This window comes from Phocoena sinus, chromosome 7 (assembly GCF_008692025.1).
Source record: "Phocoena sinus isolate mPhoSin1 chromosome 7, mPhoSin1.pri, whole genome shotgun sequence".
In the NCBI taxonomy this organism is placed as follows: Eukaryota; Metazoa; Chordata; class Mammalia; order Artiodactyla; family Phocoenidae; genus Phocoena; species Phocoena sinus.
The window spans coordinates 34,062,661-34,084,510 of NC_045769.1; the positions used below are offsets into that span (position 1 = coordinate 34,062,661).

The window sequence follows — 21,850 nt, forward strand, 5'->3', positions numbered from 1 at the left end:
AAGCTGAGGGGTCCCATTTCACTCAGAGAGTGAAAGGGAAAAGGCGTTATTCCAAGCCCTGTGGCGAGAGGGTGGCATTTTTCTCAAGTAGTAAACTCAAGCAAAATCATTAGAAATGATAAACTATTTGGAAATGATCTGAACAGCGTTTAGCAATGCATACAGGTCATTCACAAAGCAGCTGAAATGACTTTACAGTTGGTCTTTAGCTGGTATAGGTTTTCCACAATCCTGGTCAGTTCAAGATGCCTGAACCCTATGTATAGCTGTTTGAGCAAAACTATTAGATGCTGGAGAAAAAAGTAAAAAATTCCCATCCTCCTATGTCTTTTGTTTTCCGTTTTTTTTTTTTTTTTTTGGTACGCCGGCCTCTCACTGCTGTGGCCTCTCCCGTTGCGGAGCACAGGCTCCAGACGCACAGGCTCAGCGGCCATGGCTCACGGGCCCAGCCGCTCCGCGGCATGTGGGATCTTCCCGGACAAGGGCTCGAGCCCGTGTCCCCTGCATCGGCAGGCGGACTCTCAACCACTGTACCACCAGGGAAGCCCATGTTTGCCATTTTAATTGTCTTTGAAATCTCCTTACAATTTCTTGCTCTCAAAAAACCCTTCCAGGATAACCTCATACCAAAGTTAGTAATGACAACAACTTGGGGAAATTCCATTTTTAGTTATGGGACAGTGGAATAATATAGAGACCTGGAAAATCAGACTTGGGCCACATTCTCCCTAATTTGTACCTATTTACCTCCCCTTTAATCCTTCCTGCAAGAGTCCAGCTCTGGTATGGCCATTACTTGCTTCTCAACCTCTGATATGGTCCTTCATTCTATAGCTCATTGCTTGCCTCCTCTCTTCTGTCTCAATGTCCTTAAAGTGACAGCTGGGTAATCTGACCTCTCTGGCATGCTCTTGGGACCATTTCTCAAAGACATCCCCCATGGCAACACTTCCACCCCCAGGAGCCAGTATTGGAGGACGAAATGTGTGACAGAAAATAACCAAGTGTTAGGTTTGGAGACAATGGATGAACTCTGATACAATCTAGAGACATGTCACCTGGCCTGTCCTAGGCCCAGTGAGCCTTTACTTCCCCACTATTGTATTAGCTTTCTTTTTATACTTTACGAGATACAATAACCTAGCAAATAAACTCAATGATAGTCACTGGGCTCAAAAATGAGACCATCTTTTGAGTTGTCCTTTTAAGCCATTGGGTATTTGGAAATGGTTGTGGAGTCCACAGTAACAGTCATTCCAGATTGTTATTCAGCTTGTTACTTGTGTTTTACAGAGTTGGAGAACTGATCTAATCTCAACTACTATTTCAATGACGTCCTCCTCATAAAAAGATTAGTCAGGGAATATGAGTCTAAAAATCTGTCTAGAGCTATCTACACTGTTAACAATTAAAGAGGGACACTCTGTTTGTGGGGCCAGTGCTCTCACACTGCTAATTCTCAGAGCTTTCGGAGGCTCAAGTCAATATTACCTGGATTGTAGTTAGGTAGCTTGGAAACTCCAGGCCAGTTATCCTCTGTAGGGACTCCCAACACCTATATAAAGCCAAAGAAAGACAAAGAAAGATGAGGGGGAGATGAGGTGGATGGAGCAGGTATGAAGGACACATCAGGGAGGAAGAGGGAAGAAATGAATGTATGTCACATTATGCCAGCTGATGTGTTAAAGAAAGAAACTTCAGTGTTTCCAACATTTGCAGTTTCATGGGCAAAACTGCAGTGTATTTCTATGGTCCTATGTGTCAACATGACTGGGCTAAAGGATGCCCAAGATAGCCGGTAAAACATTATGTCTGGGGTGTCTGTGAGGGTGTTTCTGGAAGAGATTAGTAATTGAATCAGTAGACTGAATAAAGAGATTGGCCCTCACCAATGAGGGTGGCATCATCCAATTGGTAGAGGACCTGAATAGAACAAAAAGGTGGAGGAAGAGCAAATTTTCTCTCTTTCTTCTTGAGCTGGGACATTGTCTTCTCTTGCCTTTGGACATTGGAGCTCCTAGTTCTCTGGCCTTCAGATTCTGGGACTTAAACCAGTGGTCCCCTTAGACTGAATTATACCACCAGCTTTCCTAGTTCTCCAGCTTGCAGAGGACATATCTCAGCCTCCATGAAATCACATGAGCCAATTCCCATAATGAATCACAAGAGATACACACACATACGTACACACACACACATACACATACACACAAATACATACATGTCTCCTATTGGTTTTGTTTCTCTGGAGATCTCTGACTAATACAGATCATATGACCTTGCTTAAAGTCATATTCTCATCCCCAAATATCTACAGACCTACCTTGGGATATTATGGGTTTGGTACTACAAATAAAGTTAATATTGTAGTAAAGTGAGTCACACAAATTTTCGGTTTCCTGATGTATATAAAAGTTATGTTTACACTATACTATGGTCTATTAAGTGCATAACAGAGCAATGCACATACCTTAATTTAAAAAACCAATGTACATATCTTAATTTAAAAATGTTTCCTCACTAAAAATTGCTAACCATCATCTGACAGCGCAGGGTTGCCACAAACCTTCAATTTGTTAAAAAAAAAAAAAAAAAGCAATGTCTGCAAAGTGCTATAAGGTGAAGCACAGTAAAACGAGCTATGTCTTCTGTACTGCATGATCACCATACATTAGGATGCTGCATTGGGAGTTAGGAATAGAAAAAGCCAGGAGTGATAAAGTATCCCTTTGCCTTACATCAGATGACTGTATTTATATATATATGTCTCAACAGGAGACACTTGACAGTTTAAATTATGCCTCAGCATGGGCATTCAGCTGTTCCCCGATGTGCTCAAATTAAAAAGGATTCAGATTACTGACCTTTAAGCAGTGGAATGTTGGCTAAAAATGATCCCAAACCTAACTCTAGTCTTTTCTACCAAATTCATCTCATCTGCTTGTTTTCTCTGTGGCCCAGCAGCTTGGAATATGGTACTTGGTTTTTAACTGGTGGATAGTAACATTAACAACATCACTTGAAAAAGAGCTCACGTGTGCTTTGGATTACCAAATTGAAGCTTTAGTTTTTAATTACTATGAAAAGTCTTTTGGAGTATAAAGACAAACACTTCAGATTTTAGATGGTGCTGTTACTGTGAGTTCCCTTGTAGGCAAAATCTTACCATTCTTTTAAGACAGTCATAAAAGCCCAATGTCAGTTATATCTAGGAGCCAGAATAATATTGTTTTTGTGAAATATTAATAAAACACTAGTAGTTTTCATACACCGCTACAATATAACTCTTCTTAGAAGCATATCTCAGTACAAGTCTTTATAGAAGCATCTCTCATAGAAAAAGCCTAGTGAATCCATTTGTAAAATGCTGGATACAGATGCTGGCCCAATTGTTATGGCAGGAAGTCAACTGCCCAACAATGACTGACAATAATCAATGAGGAATCCAGAAGGCTCTTAATATTTACCAGCTTGCTGACCAGGACTCTAGCCGAGAAGTACACTCTTTGGTGTCTGTTAAGCTTGTCCTCAAACAAAAGACACTGAAGCGCCATTTTCCCTCCCATAATAAAAAAATTAAGCCACCCAGTAGAAGCTTCTTTCTTTGATCCATTCCCTAAACAAACTGAAAAGCTACTGAGAGGATTACAGGCTTTTCCTAGCAGCCACCCTGAGCCGGAGGGAACACTAAGAATCCTGGAATCCATTTTGAAAAACCAACTGGACTAATTCTTCTTTTGTGGGAGAGGGCCAGAGGATGGGAAGCTAATTCTTCTTTGTTAACCTACCATCTTATGTATTTGCACAGATGTGCATGTGAACAAGTGGGTGGGATGATTCACATGTACCCCTACGTCTTCTGTTGCCTGGCAAAGCACAATGAAAGAAAGTAAATATAATGAAGAGAAAGCGACAAAGGAAATAAATAACGACCATATCCATATTTTCACTAAGGTGAAAGTTACCAGAATTGTTGGTTACTTTGTATTATTGTGTAATTAAAGCCAACAAAATGGGTACCAACAATTCTGGAATATTGTGCTAAAAGCTTTAAGCCTGAGATTTTAAAAGTTTAAACAAAAATTCAATATCCTTTATTTGGAAATTTGATGCTCAGTTTTTATTTGAAAGTTATTGAATTCATTTTCACTTGTACTCAATCTCCGCTTCACTGACTGGGAAACTGAAAACCAAAAATTGTTGATTTACTCCCTCCCTGAAGGCTCTTAAAAGGCAGCTAGTGAGTGCTGTGTTTGAAACCACAGTGGGCTGCAAGGGCTGTTTTCTGCCTTTGTTGGAATGGAAACTGAAGGCATTTTGATTAATGGCTTTAAAGTCTGCATCGTTTATTTTATTCTGATTTTAGAACCACATCTGGTATTATTTGCTAAAAGTACTTATTGAAAGAATTAGATTTCTAAAAAATTGATTAAAAATTGATGACAGCCATTCAGATGTAAACACACACACACACACACACACACACACACACGGAGGCATTTCAGAAAGATGGTAAAATAAAAATTCAGGACTTATTATTATGTCTTTATTCCTAAGTGTGAGATCTCAGAATAAATGTAAAGAAAAGTTGTGATTAGAGGTTGAGAGATGTAGACTAGACCATTGCTTTCAAAGAAGCAATTCCTACATCAAGTATCATAGAACCCGAAATAGACCACCTTTAGTAAAACACAACTCAGGAGCCATTTGTAATGTTTGAATTTCCAAGCTGCTTGGGATGTAGTAGTGTAAGAGATAACACACTGCTGAATGTGGTTCTCTCTTTGTCCTCAGAGCACGGAACTACAGATATGTGGTAACAAAACTGTGGCCTTGGGCTTCCCTGGTGGCACAGTGGTTGAGAGTCCGCCTGCCGATGCAGGGGACATGGGTTCGTGCCCCGGTCCGGGAAGATCCCACATGCCGCGGAGCGGCTGGGCCCGTGAGCCATGGCCGCTGAGCCTGCGCGTCCGGAGCGTGTGCTCCATGACGGGAGAGGCCACAACAGTGAGAGGCCCGTGTACCGCAAAAAAAAAAAAAAAAAAAAAAAAGATAGAAGCTACAATATTCTCTTAACACTTTGTTCAAAGAGGTCACAAGTTCATGGAGTCAGAAAATCAAATATACTTTAAGATGCTAGAGACCCAGGGAGATAAATTATGAGACTTGCGTTACCACCTAACCTGAAGTTAGGGCTGGGTTCAGAATTCATGTCTACTAACACCAAGCCAGTTTTATTTCTAATGTGTTTACTTGTTTTATATTTGTAATGAGTTGTCATAAATGTCAAAATAAAGTCCTTCTGATTTATTGCAGTGTGATAAGAATAATGGTAGACGTGAACATGGCTTCCTGGGCAGGACCTGTTGGACCCATTTGTTAAGACACATTTGTTTTGGCTGCATCACTCAAGTTTTGGTACTTTATATCTAGATACAAGTCCAAAATTTTCACTTACTGAATTACGTAAAACATCTTCAGATGGCCAGCGTCAGCCACCAAGACCAGTCCCGGAAACTTGAACTAATAACTAGAGAGCCATCAGGTCCTGGGAAACGTCTAACTCATTCTTTCTGTCCCATGATTTCTAAGTGCTATGCTAAATGCAAAGAACTGTAAAATGATTGCTTTTAAGAAAACAATCATTTTAAAATAGGAAGTAATGTAAAAAAATCAGTTTGTATATAACTCTTCAAATATCCTAATAGCATACCTTAGCTCTTTTATAATTTATATTTATAAATTTATAAGTTATATGTTATTATAATTTAGCTAGTATTATAATTTTTATTAACTATCTATATATACATACATCTTTTTGCATCTATACATAGGTTATGTTTGTTTTACATATATTTACTTATATTCCACCCATCACCCCACCTAGACTGAACAACAGGTGAAAGCATAGCTCATGCATTTTTCCTATTCTTTCCACTTTTCCACGCCTTGTAACATCTTATAAGACAATGAGTGTCCAATAAATATTGTGTCCTCATTTAATGGCTAGGAAAAACTTTTCAAATGTGTAAAAGATCACTGCAGGGTCTGGTCTAGGCAGTGCTAGCTGAGCTTCCTCTAACGTGGACAAGAAGTAATATTAAGCGGGAGAACAGAACAATTAGGTGAAATATTAGGAAATGCCTGTTAACGGTTTGGTCATTGAAACATCTCTATGAAAATAATTTCTATGAGAGAGAAAGCAAACATTTATCGATCACTTATGGCACATGGGGCTTGTGATGCATTTGATCTTATGAAATTCTCACAGAAAGGTTAGAAAGTCATTATCGCTAGCCCCATAAACAAGTGAGGAAACTGGAGTTCAGAGGGACTACCTAACTTGTACACGTTCGTCTCACTAAAAAGTGGCTGGAATTCAAATGCTGGTCTTCGACTCTAAAGCCATTAATTACATTAGGCTGCCTCCAGTTTAGATGATGATATCATCCAATGATACTTTTTGAAGGTAGCAGTTCTTGGTCTTGCAGGGTAGTTTTGAGGAAAAAAAACAACTTTTGGCTTGAAAAATGTTTTTTTTTTAGTTTGTGAACGCATCCCAATTTTTCCTATGTTCCTCCATAGTATCCCCAATGTTTCCAAAAGAAAGCTTAATGGCAGTGATTAATCTCTATAAAATGTCTTAATTTCACCAAGGACATTTTACTTTATTTTGACATTCACAAAGCACAATGTTTTCTGGGTCATGAATCTGTAGCCTTAGACTGGTTTGCACAGAATATCTTCATAAAGGTGAGCCATTGACCCTGCAGACACTAGCAACTAGCTCTTCCCTTTTCCTAAATGTTCCCTGAGGATTTTCCTCACCTTCATGTGTGTATTAAAGATAAACTCAGCTTTTTTTTTAAAATAAATGAAGGACTCCACAGTGGAGACACAATTCGAAAATGAAACTTTTATACCATTCCTGGAAAGGCAAAATATTTGGGGCCACTGAATCAAAATCATAAAGAAGTTTGAGAAAAGACAAGTTTCCTCATCTGCACACAAAAATCCTACTCTGCAATATTTCCCAAGATACCCGATTGGGAAGCTGTTAGCAAGTATGCTCTAGATGCTTGCTTGAAGCAAGCAAACCTGAAAGGGAGCAGAATCCAGGATACAAGCGATACCCTCCCCCCACCCCAGTTTAAAGCACTTGACACATGCTACAATATGGATGGATCTTGAAAACATTACACTAAGTGAAATAAGCCAAGCACAAAGGACAAATCCTGTTAAGATTCTACTTATATGAAAACCTAGAATGGGCAAATTCATGGAGACGGAAGGTTGACGAGAGGTTACCAGGGGCTGGGGGCAGGGAAAATGGGGAGCTGGCTGCGTGGATACAGAGCTTCTGTTTGGGATGATGAAAAAGTTTGGGAAATGGACGGTGGTGATGGTTCCATGGCAATGTGAATGCATTTAATGCTATGAATTGTATCCTTAAAAATGGTTAGAATGGTAAATTTTATGCTATATATATTTAACCACAATTTAAAAATCATCAAAAAAAAAGACAGCAATATATAAATGACTATAGCACATGGCATATAAGCTACCAGGGACATAAAAATGAAGTACATAATGGTGCAAATGAGGGAGGGATAAATAATGAATAAAGAAATGGAACCACACACACAAAAGCACCCTGTTACCTTAGGAATCTGGTTTTGGAGGAGCATGATACACGGCATACTTCTCTCACACTAACACAGGAAGCCTTTGTTTTATCAGGGTTCTATGAAAATTCAGTGCCTTGTCTTCAGTTGACAAAGATCCAGGGCCAAATATAGTGTAGACTTAGAGCTGGGGGTGGCAGGGCAGGGATGTGTTTAATTAGTAATGGCAGAAACTACCCTGGGAGGTTGAGACAATAATCACCGGAAGCAAGTGGATTCATGGGCTGCCACGGGACAACGGGGGTGGGGGGGCGGGGTCCTGACCACTCATTCCCAAGGTGCTTATGCCCCTGGCAAATACCACAGTTTCCACAACCCTTAAAATATGGCTTACTCTCTCAAAGCAGATGGACTGCTTCATTTGTCTCTAAGGAAAATTTGGTTCAAAGTTTGTAATGCATATATTTTTTTTCTTCCTAAGAGGAATTCTTCTCTTACCTCCCAGATCTTCTCCAGCTGTTCAAGGATGTTGGAAACCCCAGGAAACAAGGGTTGACCCTGGAACATTTCAATAAAGATGCAGCCTGCACCCCTAACAAAGAAATAAGAGTCAACCCAATGCTTTCAAGGAACCCATACGTGCAAAACTGAACTACTAGCATTTCACCTCCCAAGAAATACTCTGAGGACAATTAGATAGGGGCCACATAGTATGAAAAGTCTTGGCAGAAAAAGTCCCTATGTTAAACAAAAATAAAAACAGCCTGCAGCTTTTTGTTAAAATGGAACGCAACGGGCATTTAGGAACACAGTATAGAAAGCAAGCATTTGAGTTCATTCAAGCTCATTAACAATCTATCTTCTGAGAGGAGGAGAAAGTACTGAATCTCCAAACTGAATACCCTCTTTCACTGAAACTAAGATGCTATCATTGTAAGAAGCATCATTATTGTATGTACTTTTAAGAAACCCAAAGAAAAACAAACAAAAAACCCCACAAGTTAAACTGTGGTGATCAGAATGTTTCCTTCATATTCATTGAAAGGGCTGTTACAAATTTAATTAGACAGATTATTTCACCATATATCATACTTGTACATGCAAAAAAAAATGGAATATTAAGTGGAAGAAATTGGTTTCGGTACTCATCAAACTTTTTGACATTCAGCATTTAACTCAGACTCTTTGATGTCTGTGTTTATCCATGGTATCGTCCTTTGACGGTATCGTCAGGAGTTTGATGATACAGCATTTCTTAGAATAAGCCATAAAACAACCAAGAGTCATTGGTGCTGGGGCTCCTAAGCTGACCTTGCAGTTACGTGTTAGCCAACTTTTGACTCCAGCTTAAAGAATGTTGCTAAACATGTCTGATTCACACCTTCTCCACAACCATTTGGTTCCTAGGGGTTAACAAAAAAAAAAAAAAGAGGTCTCCTGTCTTCCAAGTTACTGACACCCATTCTGCAAGTTTTGATGCTGCCATGTTTGATGTCCACACATGTACAATGGTAACTACAGTCATAACTGAAGCATGGCTGACGGCTACTGTAAGATGCTACTGATTTTAAGATGCATCCTGATTTAACAGAGAATGTGCAACTTAAAATAGATTAAATAGGGAGAAATATAAATTTTCTTTCCTACTTAGTCAAACTGGAGGATAATTCCTCAGGAAGAGTAAGAAGTAAGATTTATTTTGCTAATAATGCACACTTTTACTCTTACAAATCTTTATTTATTTAGTTTTGGCTGCGTTGGGTCTTCGTTGCTGCACGCTGGCTTTCTCTAGTTGCAGCGAGCGGGGGCTACTCTTCGTTGTGGTGCACGTGCTTCTCATTGAGGTGGCTTCTTTTGTTTCAGAGCACGGGCTCTAGGCATGGGGGCTTCAGTAGCTGTGGCACGTGGGCTCAGTAGTTGTGGCTCGTGGGCTCTAGAGCACAGGCTCAGTAGTTGTGGTGCATGGGCTTAGTTGCTCTGTGGCATGTGGGATCTTCCCGGACCAGGTCTTGAGCCCCTGTCCCCTGCATTGGCAGGCAGATTCTTAACCACTGTGCCAGCAGGGAAGTCCCAACTCTTACAAGTCTTTTGAGAATGCTTCAGGTGACTGATTACAGAGATTATCCCCATGGTCTAATACTTCCCGAGTTTTGATGCCAAATCCCTTTCACCATAACACATAATCTCGCAAACTCCCTTAATCGTCTAGACGTTTTGCTGTGGCATGATAAAGAAGAAAATGTCAGTAAAACATTTTCTTTTTTTTTTTTTGGCTGTGTTGGGTCTTCATTGCTGCGTGGGCTTTCTCTAATGGTGGTGAGCAGGGGCTACTCTTCGTTGCGGTGCGCGGGCTTCTCATTGCGGTGGCTTCTCTTATTGCAGAGCACGGGCTCTAGGCGCGTGGGCTTCAGTAGTTGCGGCACACGGGCTCAGTAGTTGCGGCTCGCGGGCTCTAGAGCGCAGGCTCAGTGGTTGTGGCGCACGGGCTTAGTTGCTCTGCGGTATGTGGGATCTTCCCGGACCAGGGCTCGAACCCATGTGCCCTGCATTGGCAGGCGGATTCTTAACCACTGAGCCACCAGGGAAGCCCTCAGTAAAACATTTTATTATAGATCATCATATTATTAAAGATTTATTATGAAGTTCATTTTAAAAGGGTCTTTAATATTATTCATACGTATTTATTACATATGACAAATTTTTACTTTTTCCATCTGACTGTAGACACATGCTATTTAACTTACTTTGTGTAGGAGAAAGCAGATTTCTTGATAAACAAGTTTAAGAATAATTTTTATCTTGTGTCTGGTTTGGGGAGAGAATATATATTAAAAGAAAGGCTGACATTTAACTGTATCTTATCACCTCAAAAGACACAAAAACGGGCTTCCCTGGTGGCGCAGTGGTTGAGAGTCTGCCTGCCGATGCAGGGGTCACGGGTTCGTGCCCCGGTCCAGGAGGATCCCACATGCCGTGGAGCGGCTGGGCCCGTGAGCCATGGCTGCTGAGCCTGCGCGTCTGGAGCCTGTGCTCCGCAACGGGAGAGGCCACAACAGTGAGAGGCCCATGTACGGCAAAAAAAAAAAAAAAAAAAAAAAAAAAAGACACAAAAACTATTTTCATGACCTAATATTTGGTTTGCATGTAAAATAATCAATTAGCTAATTCTTAGAATTTTGTATACATATAAATAAGAGGTATCAGACTAAGTTTTGCAGGTAGGTTTTTGGTTTTTTTCCTCAAACAACAGGTTGTCTTTATCCCTAGTTGTTAAAAAGCTAATTTAGATTAAATGGCCACGATATTTTCTTTTTACTGATCTTTCATGTACAAGAGACATCTTGATATGTGACATAAGAATTCTGGGAATTCCCTGGAGGTCCAGTGGTTAGGACTCGGCGCTTCCACTGCTGGGGCCCGGCTTCAACCCCTGGTGGGGGAACTAAGATCCCATAAGCCAGCACGGCCAAAAAAAGAAAAAAGAAAAGAATTTTGATCAGGCAAATATAGCTTAAGAATCTGGTGCACAGTATCTTGAGGTGAATTTTTAGAATTATTATCATTTTAAGGCTGCTTACTAGCTTGTTTTTAAATATCCATGGTCTTTTTGCTTCTTGCCTTTAAAGCAACAGATATAAAAGGTAAAAATGAAACAATACATGGAGAATAATAAAAGTAATAGGAAACTGTCAAACGGTTAAAAAACATCCTGGTTGCTAGCAATGGTCAACAGTGAGATAAGCCAGCTGAAAAACTGAGGTGGTGAATACCGTCAAACGGTCTCCATCCACCTCCCCTCATGCCTTGTCTATGCATACTTGAAAGGTCTCAAATCATTTCATTTTGAAGCAAAACACACACACACCCACGCACACACACACATGTTTATGTATCTGTGTGTATGAAACATGTAATTGTTTATTAACTGACACAAAATAGAAATGGAAATGTAACAGCTTTTGAAGACTTAAACCAACCCTCTATCCAGTACCCTAACACCTTCCAGAAACCCAGGGGCTCACAAATCACCAGAAGGCCTGCGGGCATTTTAAACAAGGTTCAAATCATAGTCATTGCTAGGTTTAAGCCTGTAGTTCACTTTTTTCTCTCCCCTCAAAAGGCTTTCATGGCTTAGAAAAAGCTTGTTGCCTTTTTAATGTCCTTTCATACTGGTGGCTGTGGGGAGCCGAGAAGGAAGCCCCTTTCGTTACACAGTTTCTTAGTGCCCTTTACCTTCTGTACCACTAGGACAGTGTACACAACGGTGTAAACATATTGGAGAAAGTTGGACTTTAAGGCCACTGTGCAAGTACTGCAGTCTAACACAAGATATTTGCACTAAGAAATAAAATGCCAATATTTGGTTGAAATTCCCATTTGTATTTGCATTTGTATGGTTGGTGCCATATAGGCATTCTCTTGAGTCTTTCTTTTTAAGCTTCACTTGGGGCAGGTCAAAACCTTTCTCACCTAACAATCTGGAGTCTAAGGTTTATATATATATATATATATATATATATATATATATATATATAGTGTGTGTGTGTGTGTGTGTGTGTGTGCGCACATGTGCCATGCACTTAGAACACTGACAAGACAAACAAAATTCCTAAATCAATTGTATTTCAGGACCTAGCATATCCGTATCATAAATATCAGTGCACTGGTAAGAAAATAAGGCTGTACACCTTAAGTTTGAGAAGGAAAGATATTTTTCAGGTAAGCACTGTTCTTCAAAAACTATCTGATTCATCTTCCTATTTTTTTCATTTATTCTTCAGAACTGTTTTTTTTCATTTGCTTTGTAAACAAGTTGTGTGGCTATCATCTATTTTGCCCACCCCAGACTAGCCTTAAAGCAAACATTTTAAATAATCTGAACATTCAGGTCTAGATAGAGAACCAGCTCCTATTTCCTTTTATTCCTCTGTTTTGTTCTTAAATCTTCATTCCTGTGGCTCTTCTTACCCTACATATCTTTAGGCTTCTCAGAGGATTTCTGCTCTGTGGAGATACCCTTGGGGCAGCTCATGTAGATGAAGCGGAACTTCACATGCAGGAGAAAAAAAGACCTGGTGATATCAAAGAGTGAACCCTTCCAGAAGGGAGAGATGCAATGGGTCATTTTATTGCTCCAACTGTGGTTCTCCAGTCAAGTTAGACGAGACAGCTTACATATTTTCTGCTTTTTCTGGCTCTCTTCCTAGTCTTTTCTCTATTCTGAGCATGAACAAATTCTTCCATAAGAAAGAAAAAGATTCCTCAAATTCCTTAGGCAATCTCTGGAGAAATAAACCATCTCAGGAGTTTTAGGTTTGGGGAGGTGCAAGGAGTACATAAGAACATTTTTGGGAGAAGTGAATCAGTATTTCATTTTTCACTATTGACATTAATTCAGAACAGCATGATATATGGCAGTGACACGATATTTCCATTTGCTTTCCCTGGGCCACTCTTTATATTTGGAAGTTTGCAGCAAGAAATCTGACCATAAAGAATCTCTCAGGCAGTGACAACTTTCCATAGTCCTAAATCCAGCAGCTGCCTGCAGTTAGTTTTGAATAGAGGACTTGTCTACCAAAATAAATCCTTCTTTAAAACCCAGTTTACATGGTTCTGAAGAACCTAGGGGCAGGACAGGAATAAAGACACAGACGTAGAGAATGGACTTGAGGACACGGGGAGGGGGAAGGGCAAACTGGGATGAAGTGAGAGAGTGGCATGGACATATATATACTACCAAATGTAAAACAGATAGCTAGTGGGAAGCAGCCGCATAGCACAGATCAGCTCGGTGCTTTGTGACCACCTAGAGGGGTGGAATGGGGAGGGTGGGAGGGAGATGCAAGAGGGAGGAGATTTGGGGATATATGTATAGCTGCTTTACCTTGTTATAAAGCAGAAACTAACACACCATTGTAAAGCAATTATACTCCAATAAAGATGTTAAAAAAAAATAAATCCCAGTTTACTACAACATGGATGAACCTAGAAAACATTATGCTAAGTGAAATAAGCCAGACATGGAAGGATAAATATTGTATGATTCCACTTATGTGAGGTTCTAGCATGGTCAAATTCATAGAGACAGGAAGTAGAATAGTGGTTGCTAGGGACTGAGGGGAGGGAGTAACAGGGAGTGATTGTTTAATGGGTACAGGGATTCATTTTGGGATGATGAAAAGTTCTGGAGATGGATAGTGGTGATGGCTGTACTTGATGCCACTGAAATGTACATTTGAAAATAGTTGAAATGGTAATTTTTATGTTATATATATTTTAACACAATACAAAAAAGTAAAAACAAAACCAAAAACAGTGTAATCATCCTAAAACACTGAGTTTTTCTCTTCACTGAAGTTGCTAATGGAATCTTTTAAGGTCTGAAAAAGTAGCAGAAAGAGAAGAAAAGATGTTGGGAGATTAGAGGATGCTGGTTGTAAGTGCTGGGAATAGCCAATATGTCTTACTTGTATATTTTCCATAATCTAACTGTTTGCTTTGGGCTTCCCACGGACTCTCCTGTTCCCCACGGTTTACTGTGAATGAGAGGCTCTTGCACTGCGTGTTATAATTCGTTTCATTAAGAGAAAGGCTCTAATGCTCACCTACTGTCACCTGCCTCCTACAAAGGCATTCAGTTTGTACCCTACAGGGTTGCATGCCTAGCAAAATAGGATTTTTTCCCCTTTTCTTCTGTTGTAATCTTTTCCCTGCCCATTTCCCTCTTATCATTCTGAAAAAAAAAAAAAAAATGGGGAAGAGGAATCCCAGGGTAAACACCCAATATCTAACAGTTACATAGAGAGTGAACAAATATAGTAAACAGTGGAAAATGCCTATTATTCTATTTCTACATTACTTTTTGAGTTTTACTGGACAAACAACAATAATGAAATCAATAAGAGTAATGACAATAACTTTAACTTACAACTGTATTTTTATTCTGTGTCATCATTATTCATCAATGGAATAACATATGTTTTTGTATATGTAGTAAAAAGTAAGGGATACATAGTTTAAAAGAGATTTAAAGAAGTAGTACATGAGCTGAAGAAATTATCCAAATGCAGCACAGAAAGTCAAGGAGACTGAAAATATGAAAGAGAGGATAAGAACCATGGATGATAGAAAGACATAGTCTAATAATCTTTCATTGGAGCTCCAGAAAGAGAGAATGGAATAGAGGCAACACTCAAAAAGAAAATGGCTGATGAAAAGCATGAATTCATCATTGGAAGAAGCACAATATGCAACAAGCAGGGTAAGTAAATAAAAAAGTCCACGCTAGACACCTTATAGTGAAAACTGCATAGTAACAAAGGCAAAGGAAAAATCCTTCAAAACGTCCAGAGAAAATGGGAGATCACCTGCAAAAAGGGAAAGACAAGAAGGCCAAAAGTAAACTTCTCTACAATTAGGCTAAGAGCAATCTTCACAAGAGCAGCAACGGAAGACAAAGCTGGGGAAATGGTATCTCCAAAGTTCTGAGAGAAAATAACTGTCAATCTACAATTAAAACCTTAGCATGACTACCTTTCAACAATGAGAGTTTACCTTAAGAAACGAAAGCAGAGTTTGCCACCAACAGGCCCACACTAAAGAAAGTTGTAAAAGATTTATATCCAAAGAAAGGAAAATTATTCCAAAAGTAAGATTTAAAGTGCATGAAGGAATGATGAACAGTTTTAAATTTATTTGCACTTAATGAAAATAGCTTCAAAGTATATAAAGCAAAAATGAATAGAATTGTTCATTGTTGACAAATCAACAATATATCAAACAACTTCAATACATCTTTCCCTGATAGCTTAAGCAGACAAAAATTATATAAAGACAATGTGAATAACACAATTAACAACCTTGAAGTTTTGAACATATGTAAAAACCTATACCCAACAATTCAGGAATACACACCCTTCTCGAACACATGGGAAATAATTGAAAACACTGATCACGTACTGGGCCAGTGCTTCTAACAAAGCCAGTGCTAGTTCACTATCTTTGGTGAAACACCAGATTTTTCTCAATTTTTTGCTAACCTTTAATTTTGAAAAAAACAGTAGAAAGAACTCTTTTTTTTTTTTGCGGTACGCGGGCCTCTCACTGCTGTGGCCTCTCCCGTTGCGGAGCACAGGCTCCGGATGTGCAGGCTCAACGGCCATGGCTCACGGGCCCAGCTGCTCCGCGGCATGTGGGATCTTCCCGGACCAGGGCACAAATCCGTGTCCCCTGCATCGGCAGGCGGACTCTCAACCACTGCGCCACCAGGGAAGCCTGAAAGAACTCTTTTATATCCTTCAAACAGATTCACCAATTGCCAATATTTTGCCTCTTTGGTTTTATCATATTATCTATCTATCTATCTATCTATCATTTATTTTTTCTGAAGCAGTGGAGAGTAAGTTGCAGATACAATGACTCTTCACCCTTAAATACTTCCACATGTATTTTCTAAGTACAAAAGCATTCTCTTACATAACAACAGTGCAATTATCAAAATCAGGAAATTTAACATCAATTCCAATAGTACTATCTAATCTACAGTCCATATTTAAATCCCACTGATTGTCCCAGTAGTGTTCTTTAGCTCCATCTCCCCCAACATCCAATCTAGGACCATGCATTGTGCTTAGTTGGCATATCTCTTTTCAGTCTGGAACATTTCCTCAGCTTTTCTTTGGCTTTTAAAACCTTGACTCTGTAGGGGAACGGAAAATGTCACCCCAAAATATGCCACCCTGCCATAAGAACTGTTATGAGCTGAAGGCAACTGAGAAAAAGCAAACACCGGATGAGCTCTTTGCTTCTCCCTAGCTGCCTGAAAGGAGGGCATAAAATCCCCTTATGAAGATTCCCCCATTCCCATCCCAGGAGGGGAGAATAACCTTATCAACATATGTAGAGATGGCACCAAGAAGAATCTATGTAAACAAACCTTGCTAAGTAACCCTTATCTACCACCAGGGTGCTCCATACACATATTCACCTTCCACAGTTACCACCCCTAAAGAGTCCAGAAACCCCTTTCTGGGACTTCCCTGGTGGTCCAGTGGTTAAGAATCTGCCTTCCAATGCAGAGGACATGGGTTTGTACCCTGATCAGGAAATTAAGATCTCACATGCCAGGGGGTAACTGAGCCCACACACTCTAGAGCCCACGTGCCACAACTAGAGAGCCCACACACTGCAACTACTGAACCCATGCTATCTGGAGTCCGTGAGCTGCAACTAGAGAGAAGCCCGTGCACCGCAACGAAGAGCCCTCACGCCGCAATGAAGATCCTGTGTGCTGCAACTAAGACCTGACGCAGCCAAATAAATAAAATAATAATAATAAAAGAAACCCCTTTCCTTTGTCTTGTTACTTCTCTACAAGTGTATTGTCCTTTGTAAGAATGGTATAAAAGCCTCCAAGGCTAGCTGTTTCTTTGGGGATTGTCTCTTCTTTCCATGAAGTCACTTCCCCTGTGTCACATAAAACTTTTAACATAAAATAAAATGTGTGTGCTTTTCTCCTGTTAATCTGTCTTTTGTCAGTTTATTTCACAGACCCATCCATTGAACCTCAGAGGACAGAGGAAACTTCTTCCTTCCCTACGACGCTTTTAAAGCGTACAGTCTAGTTACATCGTAGAATGTTCCTTAGACTGAGTTGATCTGATGCTGCCTCATGATGTGACTCAGGTTATGCTCTTTTTCTGCAGGAAAACCACGTATATGATACTGTCTCTCCAGTGTGTCCTATTAGGGGGCGCACGATGTCAGTCAGTGCCATTATCAACAATATCAACAATTATCAACTCTAATCACTTGATTAAGGTGATGTCTGCCAAGCCTCTCTACTATAGTTACTATTTTTTTTCTTTTGTAATTAACAAGTAATTTGTAGAGAGGTACTTTGAAACTATGTAAATAAATCTTTTATTCCTCATCAAATCTTCTCCTCTAGTTTAGCTATGATGTTTCTTGTTTGAACCAATTACTACTATATTGCAAAATAGTGATTTTCTAATTCTGTCATTTCTTTTCCAGTTATTATTTGGCATTCTACTGTATAAAGGAGCTTCCCTTCCTATCTATCTATTGATCCATCCATCCATCCATCCATCCATCCATCTGTTTACCTTCAGTATGGACTTATGTATTCTTATGTTATTCAGTGGTCTAATACATTACATTACTCTCACTGTTAGGATGCTCAGAAGGTACCAGCTTTGGCCAGCGGGAGTCTCTTCAAGCTGCTTCCCACATTTTTTTACATATTCCCATCATTTTTTGGTCACTTTGTTAAAAAATGTTCTGGCTTAACAAGATGTTCCCAGCTGATCTTATACTTTCCCTGACCCAGCCTCAGTATTGGCTACTTCTCCAAAAAGGCCTAGTTCTTTTAGTAGGGAATGGCATTAAGAAAGCAATATCTGGGTAGCAGATCAACACTTATGTAAAATACAATAATATATTTCTTTTTTAAAAAATGTACCTAGGAGAATCAAATGTGAATCCTCTCTGAGAGACCACACTTCATCTGAGCCCTCAAAAAAAAAAAAATCCCACAATTAAAATTCCAAGGATAATGAGCATATCATTGTCAAAAACAACAAAACACACATGGAGAAAAGATACCATATGGAAGAAACAAAAGAAACAATAAACAACAGAAACAGACTTACAAGGAAGGACCTTTGCTCTAGATATATAAGAGCTTAGAGAGGAAATTATAAAACTTTACTAAATGGCATTAAAAATGAGCTAAACAGATGGAGAATTATACCGTGTTTAATAATTGGAAGAGGATATTACAAAGGTGTTAATTATCCTCAAAGTGTTCTATAATTTCAATGCAATTCCAATGAAAATACCACTAGGGTTTTTCATGAAACTTGAAAGACTGAGTGTAAAATTTATATGGAGAATCAAACAGGAAAAATAGGCAAGATACTCCTGAGGAAGAAGATGAAGTAAGTGGTGAGACTTATCCTAGCAGATATCAAGTATTATTATAATGCTATAGAAATTAATACAGTAGGATGTTGGTACAGGGACAGATAAATTGACCCCAGTAGAACAGAGTAGAGAGCTCAAAACAGACCTATGCATTTATAGAAACCTGATATATGAGAGATTTGGCATACAGATTGCTGAAGAAATTAGGGTGAGACCACTGGGTTAGCATAGAAAAAGTCAATTTCCAACGTATTAAGGATTTAAAGCGAAAGGAAAAATTTTACAACTTTTTTTTTTTTTTTTTTTTCCGGTACGCGGGCCTCTCACTGTTGTGGCCTCTCCCGTTGTGGAGCACAGGCTCCGGACGCGCAGGCTCAGCGGCCATGGCTCACAGGCCTAGCTGCTCTGCGGCATGCGGGATCTTCCCAGACTGGGGCACAAACCCGTGTCCCCTACATCGGCAGGCGGACTCTCAACCACTGCGCCACCAGGGAAGCCCTACAACTTTTAAAAGAATGTACTGGATATCATTTTGACCTCGAGGAGGGAAGGATTGTTTTAAACAAGAACTAAAAGGGCTAACCATAGAGGAAAAGACTGATAAAGTCAGCAGCATTAAAATTAAGAACTTTTGTTTAAAAAGACAACATAAAGATATGAAAACATAAGCCATGAACTGGGGAGCCTGCTTGTAGCACTCATAACTGATAAAAGATTAGTATCCAGAGTATAAGAACTCCTATAAATCAATAAAGAAAGAAAGGGAGGAAGGGAGAGAAAAGGAGAGACACAGAAACATAGAGACCAAAAGAAAATAAACAAAAGACACACAGAAGTATTTCATAGGAGAAAAAACACAAATGGCAAATAATCCATGAAAAGACATCCAGCCTCATTACTAATTAGGGAAATGCAAATTTGATCACAACATGCTACCATTCTACCCACTAACTTAGCAAAAATTAAGAAATCTGATTTTATGAAGTTAGTGCGGATGTGGATAAGGGACTATGATACACTGCTGGTGCATAAATTGTTACACCACTTGGAGAACAATTTGACACTATTTCATGAAGTTGAACATTCATATACGCTGTGACACAGCAAATCTACTCTTAAGTAAGTACTCTAGACATATCCTTAAATATAAGTACCAAGTATATTCAAAATAGCAAAAAGAAATAAAACAAAAGGCAAACTAAATAACTGAAATGTTCATCAACAGAAAATAAAGTGTAGCCACATAGATCAACATGGATGAATCTCAGAAATACACTGAGTTAAAAAAAAACAAGTCACAGAAGACTAAAAACAATGTAATATCATTTTTATAAAAACTCAAAAGCAAGTAAAGTAAAATAATATTTTTAAAATATATAAAAATGTAGAAATATTATTTTTTAAAAGGGTAAGGGGATGACGACAAGGACAAAAATTCAGGGTAGAAGCCCCTCTGGTGGAGGGGCAGGCTGATGGGAAAGGGACACGAGTGGATGTGACAGTACTGATGATGTTTCTGGTTGTTACATCGGGTAGTGGGCTCATGGAGTTCACTTTACTATGCTTTTAATCTACATCAGTTTTCTCAATCTTGACACAATTGACATTTTGGGCTGGTTACATCTTTGCCATAGGGGGCTGTCCTGTGCATTATAAGATATTTAGTAGCATCCTTGGCCTCTACCCACTAGATGCCAGGAGCACCCCACCACCACCCAGCTGTGACAATAAATGTCTCCAAACACTGCAAGGGTCCCTGGGAAGCAAAATTGATCCTGGTTAAGAATCACTGATGTACATATTTATATATTTTGAATGTTTTAAATGTTCTATAATAAAACAAAGTTTAAAAGTGACGAGAGGAAGTTTCACTGTCTGTGAAGCACAACTAGGAAGTGATCATTAAGAGCTGAGAAAGCCAGAGCCTGCTGAAGGCCTTTGAAGTGACAGTGCAGAGCAGTGAGAGCTGACAGTTTCAGGGGGGTTTGACTAGCAGGTGATATTTCAAGAAGTGCGACTGGGTATCAGGAAATCAATGGCTCCAGATATACTGACGGAAATTCTCTTCAACTTTTCTCAATTCTTTGGGAAATTCAAAAGCCTAGTTTAGCCTTTTAGTGTTGTTTTTTTTTTTAAACACGGCTTTCTATTTATATAAGACCATCTAAGGAGTTGAAGGAAGCCCATACATTTTGTTACCTTTGAGGAGGTGGCTGTGACTGCAAATTTACCACACAAATGACTGGGATATTTCCAGGGATCAGAGCCAGATTACATAACACCACTGCTCCAGGATGATGAGTGGCTGACAGCCCATTCTCACCAATGCACCCAGTTAATCCAAGAGCCTCTCCAACAGTGTGGCTCTACTTGATAGCCTCTATCTCATTCTTACATTTGCACTACAGTCCCCCTTAACCCCTCATGGGGAGAGTTTATTACCCTTATTTTAAAAACAAAGAAGTACAGATACAAAGAGGATACATGGCTTTTTTGAAGATAACTAATGCAGAGTAACTGATTAGAAATATTGGCATGAAAATCAGGTCTACCGAGTCTTGGTATTTATGGTTTTTTCACCAGGCTCTGAAAGGTGTTTGGGCATGTGCAGACATGTGTGTGTGTGTGTGTGTGTGTGTGTGTGTGTGTGTGTGTGTGTGTGTATCTGTGGTTTGGGAGTATATGTATGTTTCCCTGAGGACAAGGGAGAAGACAAAGGATTGAAGAGAAGAGCTAGAAGGAGGGGCATTGTAAAAATCAAATGAGATATATATTTGAAAGTACTTTATATTTCTGTATACAAATATGATTGTCATTATTAGAATGATTATCTAAAATGTAATACAGGTAATAAAACAACCTTCACGGGTAGGATGACTCACATTTTCTTGGCACTAGCTCTTACCATATGTCCAGTTCAGAGGAATATTCAGTGGCTCCCAGCAAGGCATCAGGAGGGCGGTACCAGAGAGTCACAACTTCTGAAGAGTATGTCTGGCTGGGAATGGACTTGGCCCGAGCAAGACCTGACCGAAGGGGGAAAGCACAGAACTCACTGTCCTGAGACCTTCTGGAGAGCCACAGCGATAAAGTCTGCCAAGGAGAGTATAATTGGCAGAGTAAACAACATTTAAAAAATAATACACAAACTTTGGTGCTTTTAATAGAGCTACTCAACTATCTTGATTCTTACGTACCTCTTCATCAAATGAATTTCTCAAAATTTGGCCTACTTTGCAGCTAGATGTGGGCTTCCTGGCAGCTAAGTGTAGCAAGGC

At 39.5% G+C, this 21,850-nt stretch overlaps 1 protein-coding gene across 1 annotated transcript in view; it reads right to left on the reverse strand.

Moving 5' to 3' along the window:
• Positions 1-21,850, reverse strand: part of CDK15 (cyclin dependent kinase 15) — a 114,379-nt gene that overhangs the window by 34,598 nt on the left and 57,931 nt on the right. The window contains exons 12-14 of the mRNA XM_032638476.1: positions 21,478-21,598; positions 8,124-8,217; positions 1,492-1,555 (exon numbers count right to left, since the gene is read on the reverse strand). Coding sequence (XP_032494367.1) covers positions 1,492-1,555; positions 8,124-8,217; positions 21,478-21,598 — 279 coding nt within the window. The remainder of the gene's footprint in view (positions 1-1,491; positions 1,556-8,123; positions 8,218-21,477; positions 21,599-21,850) is intronic.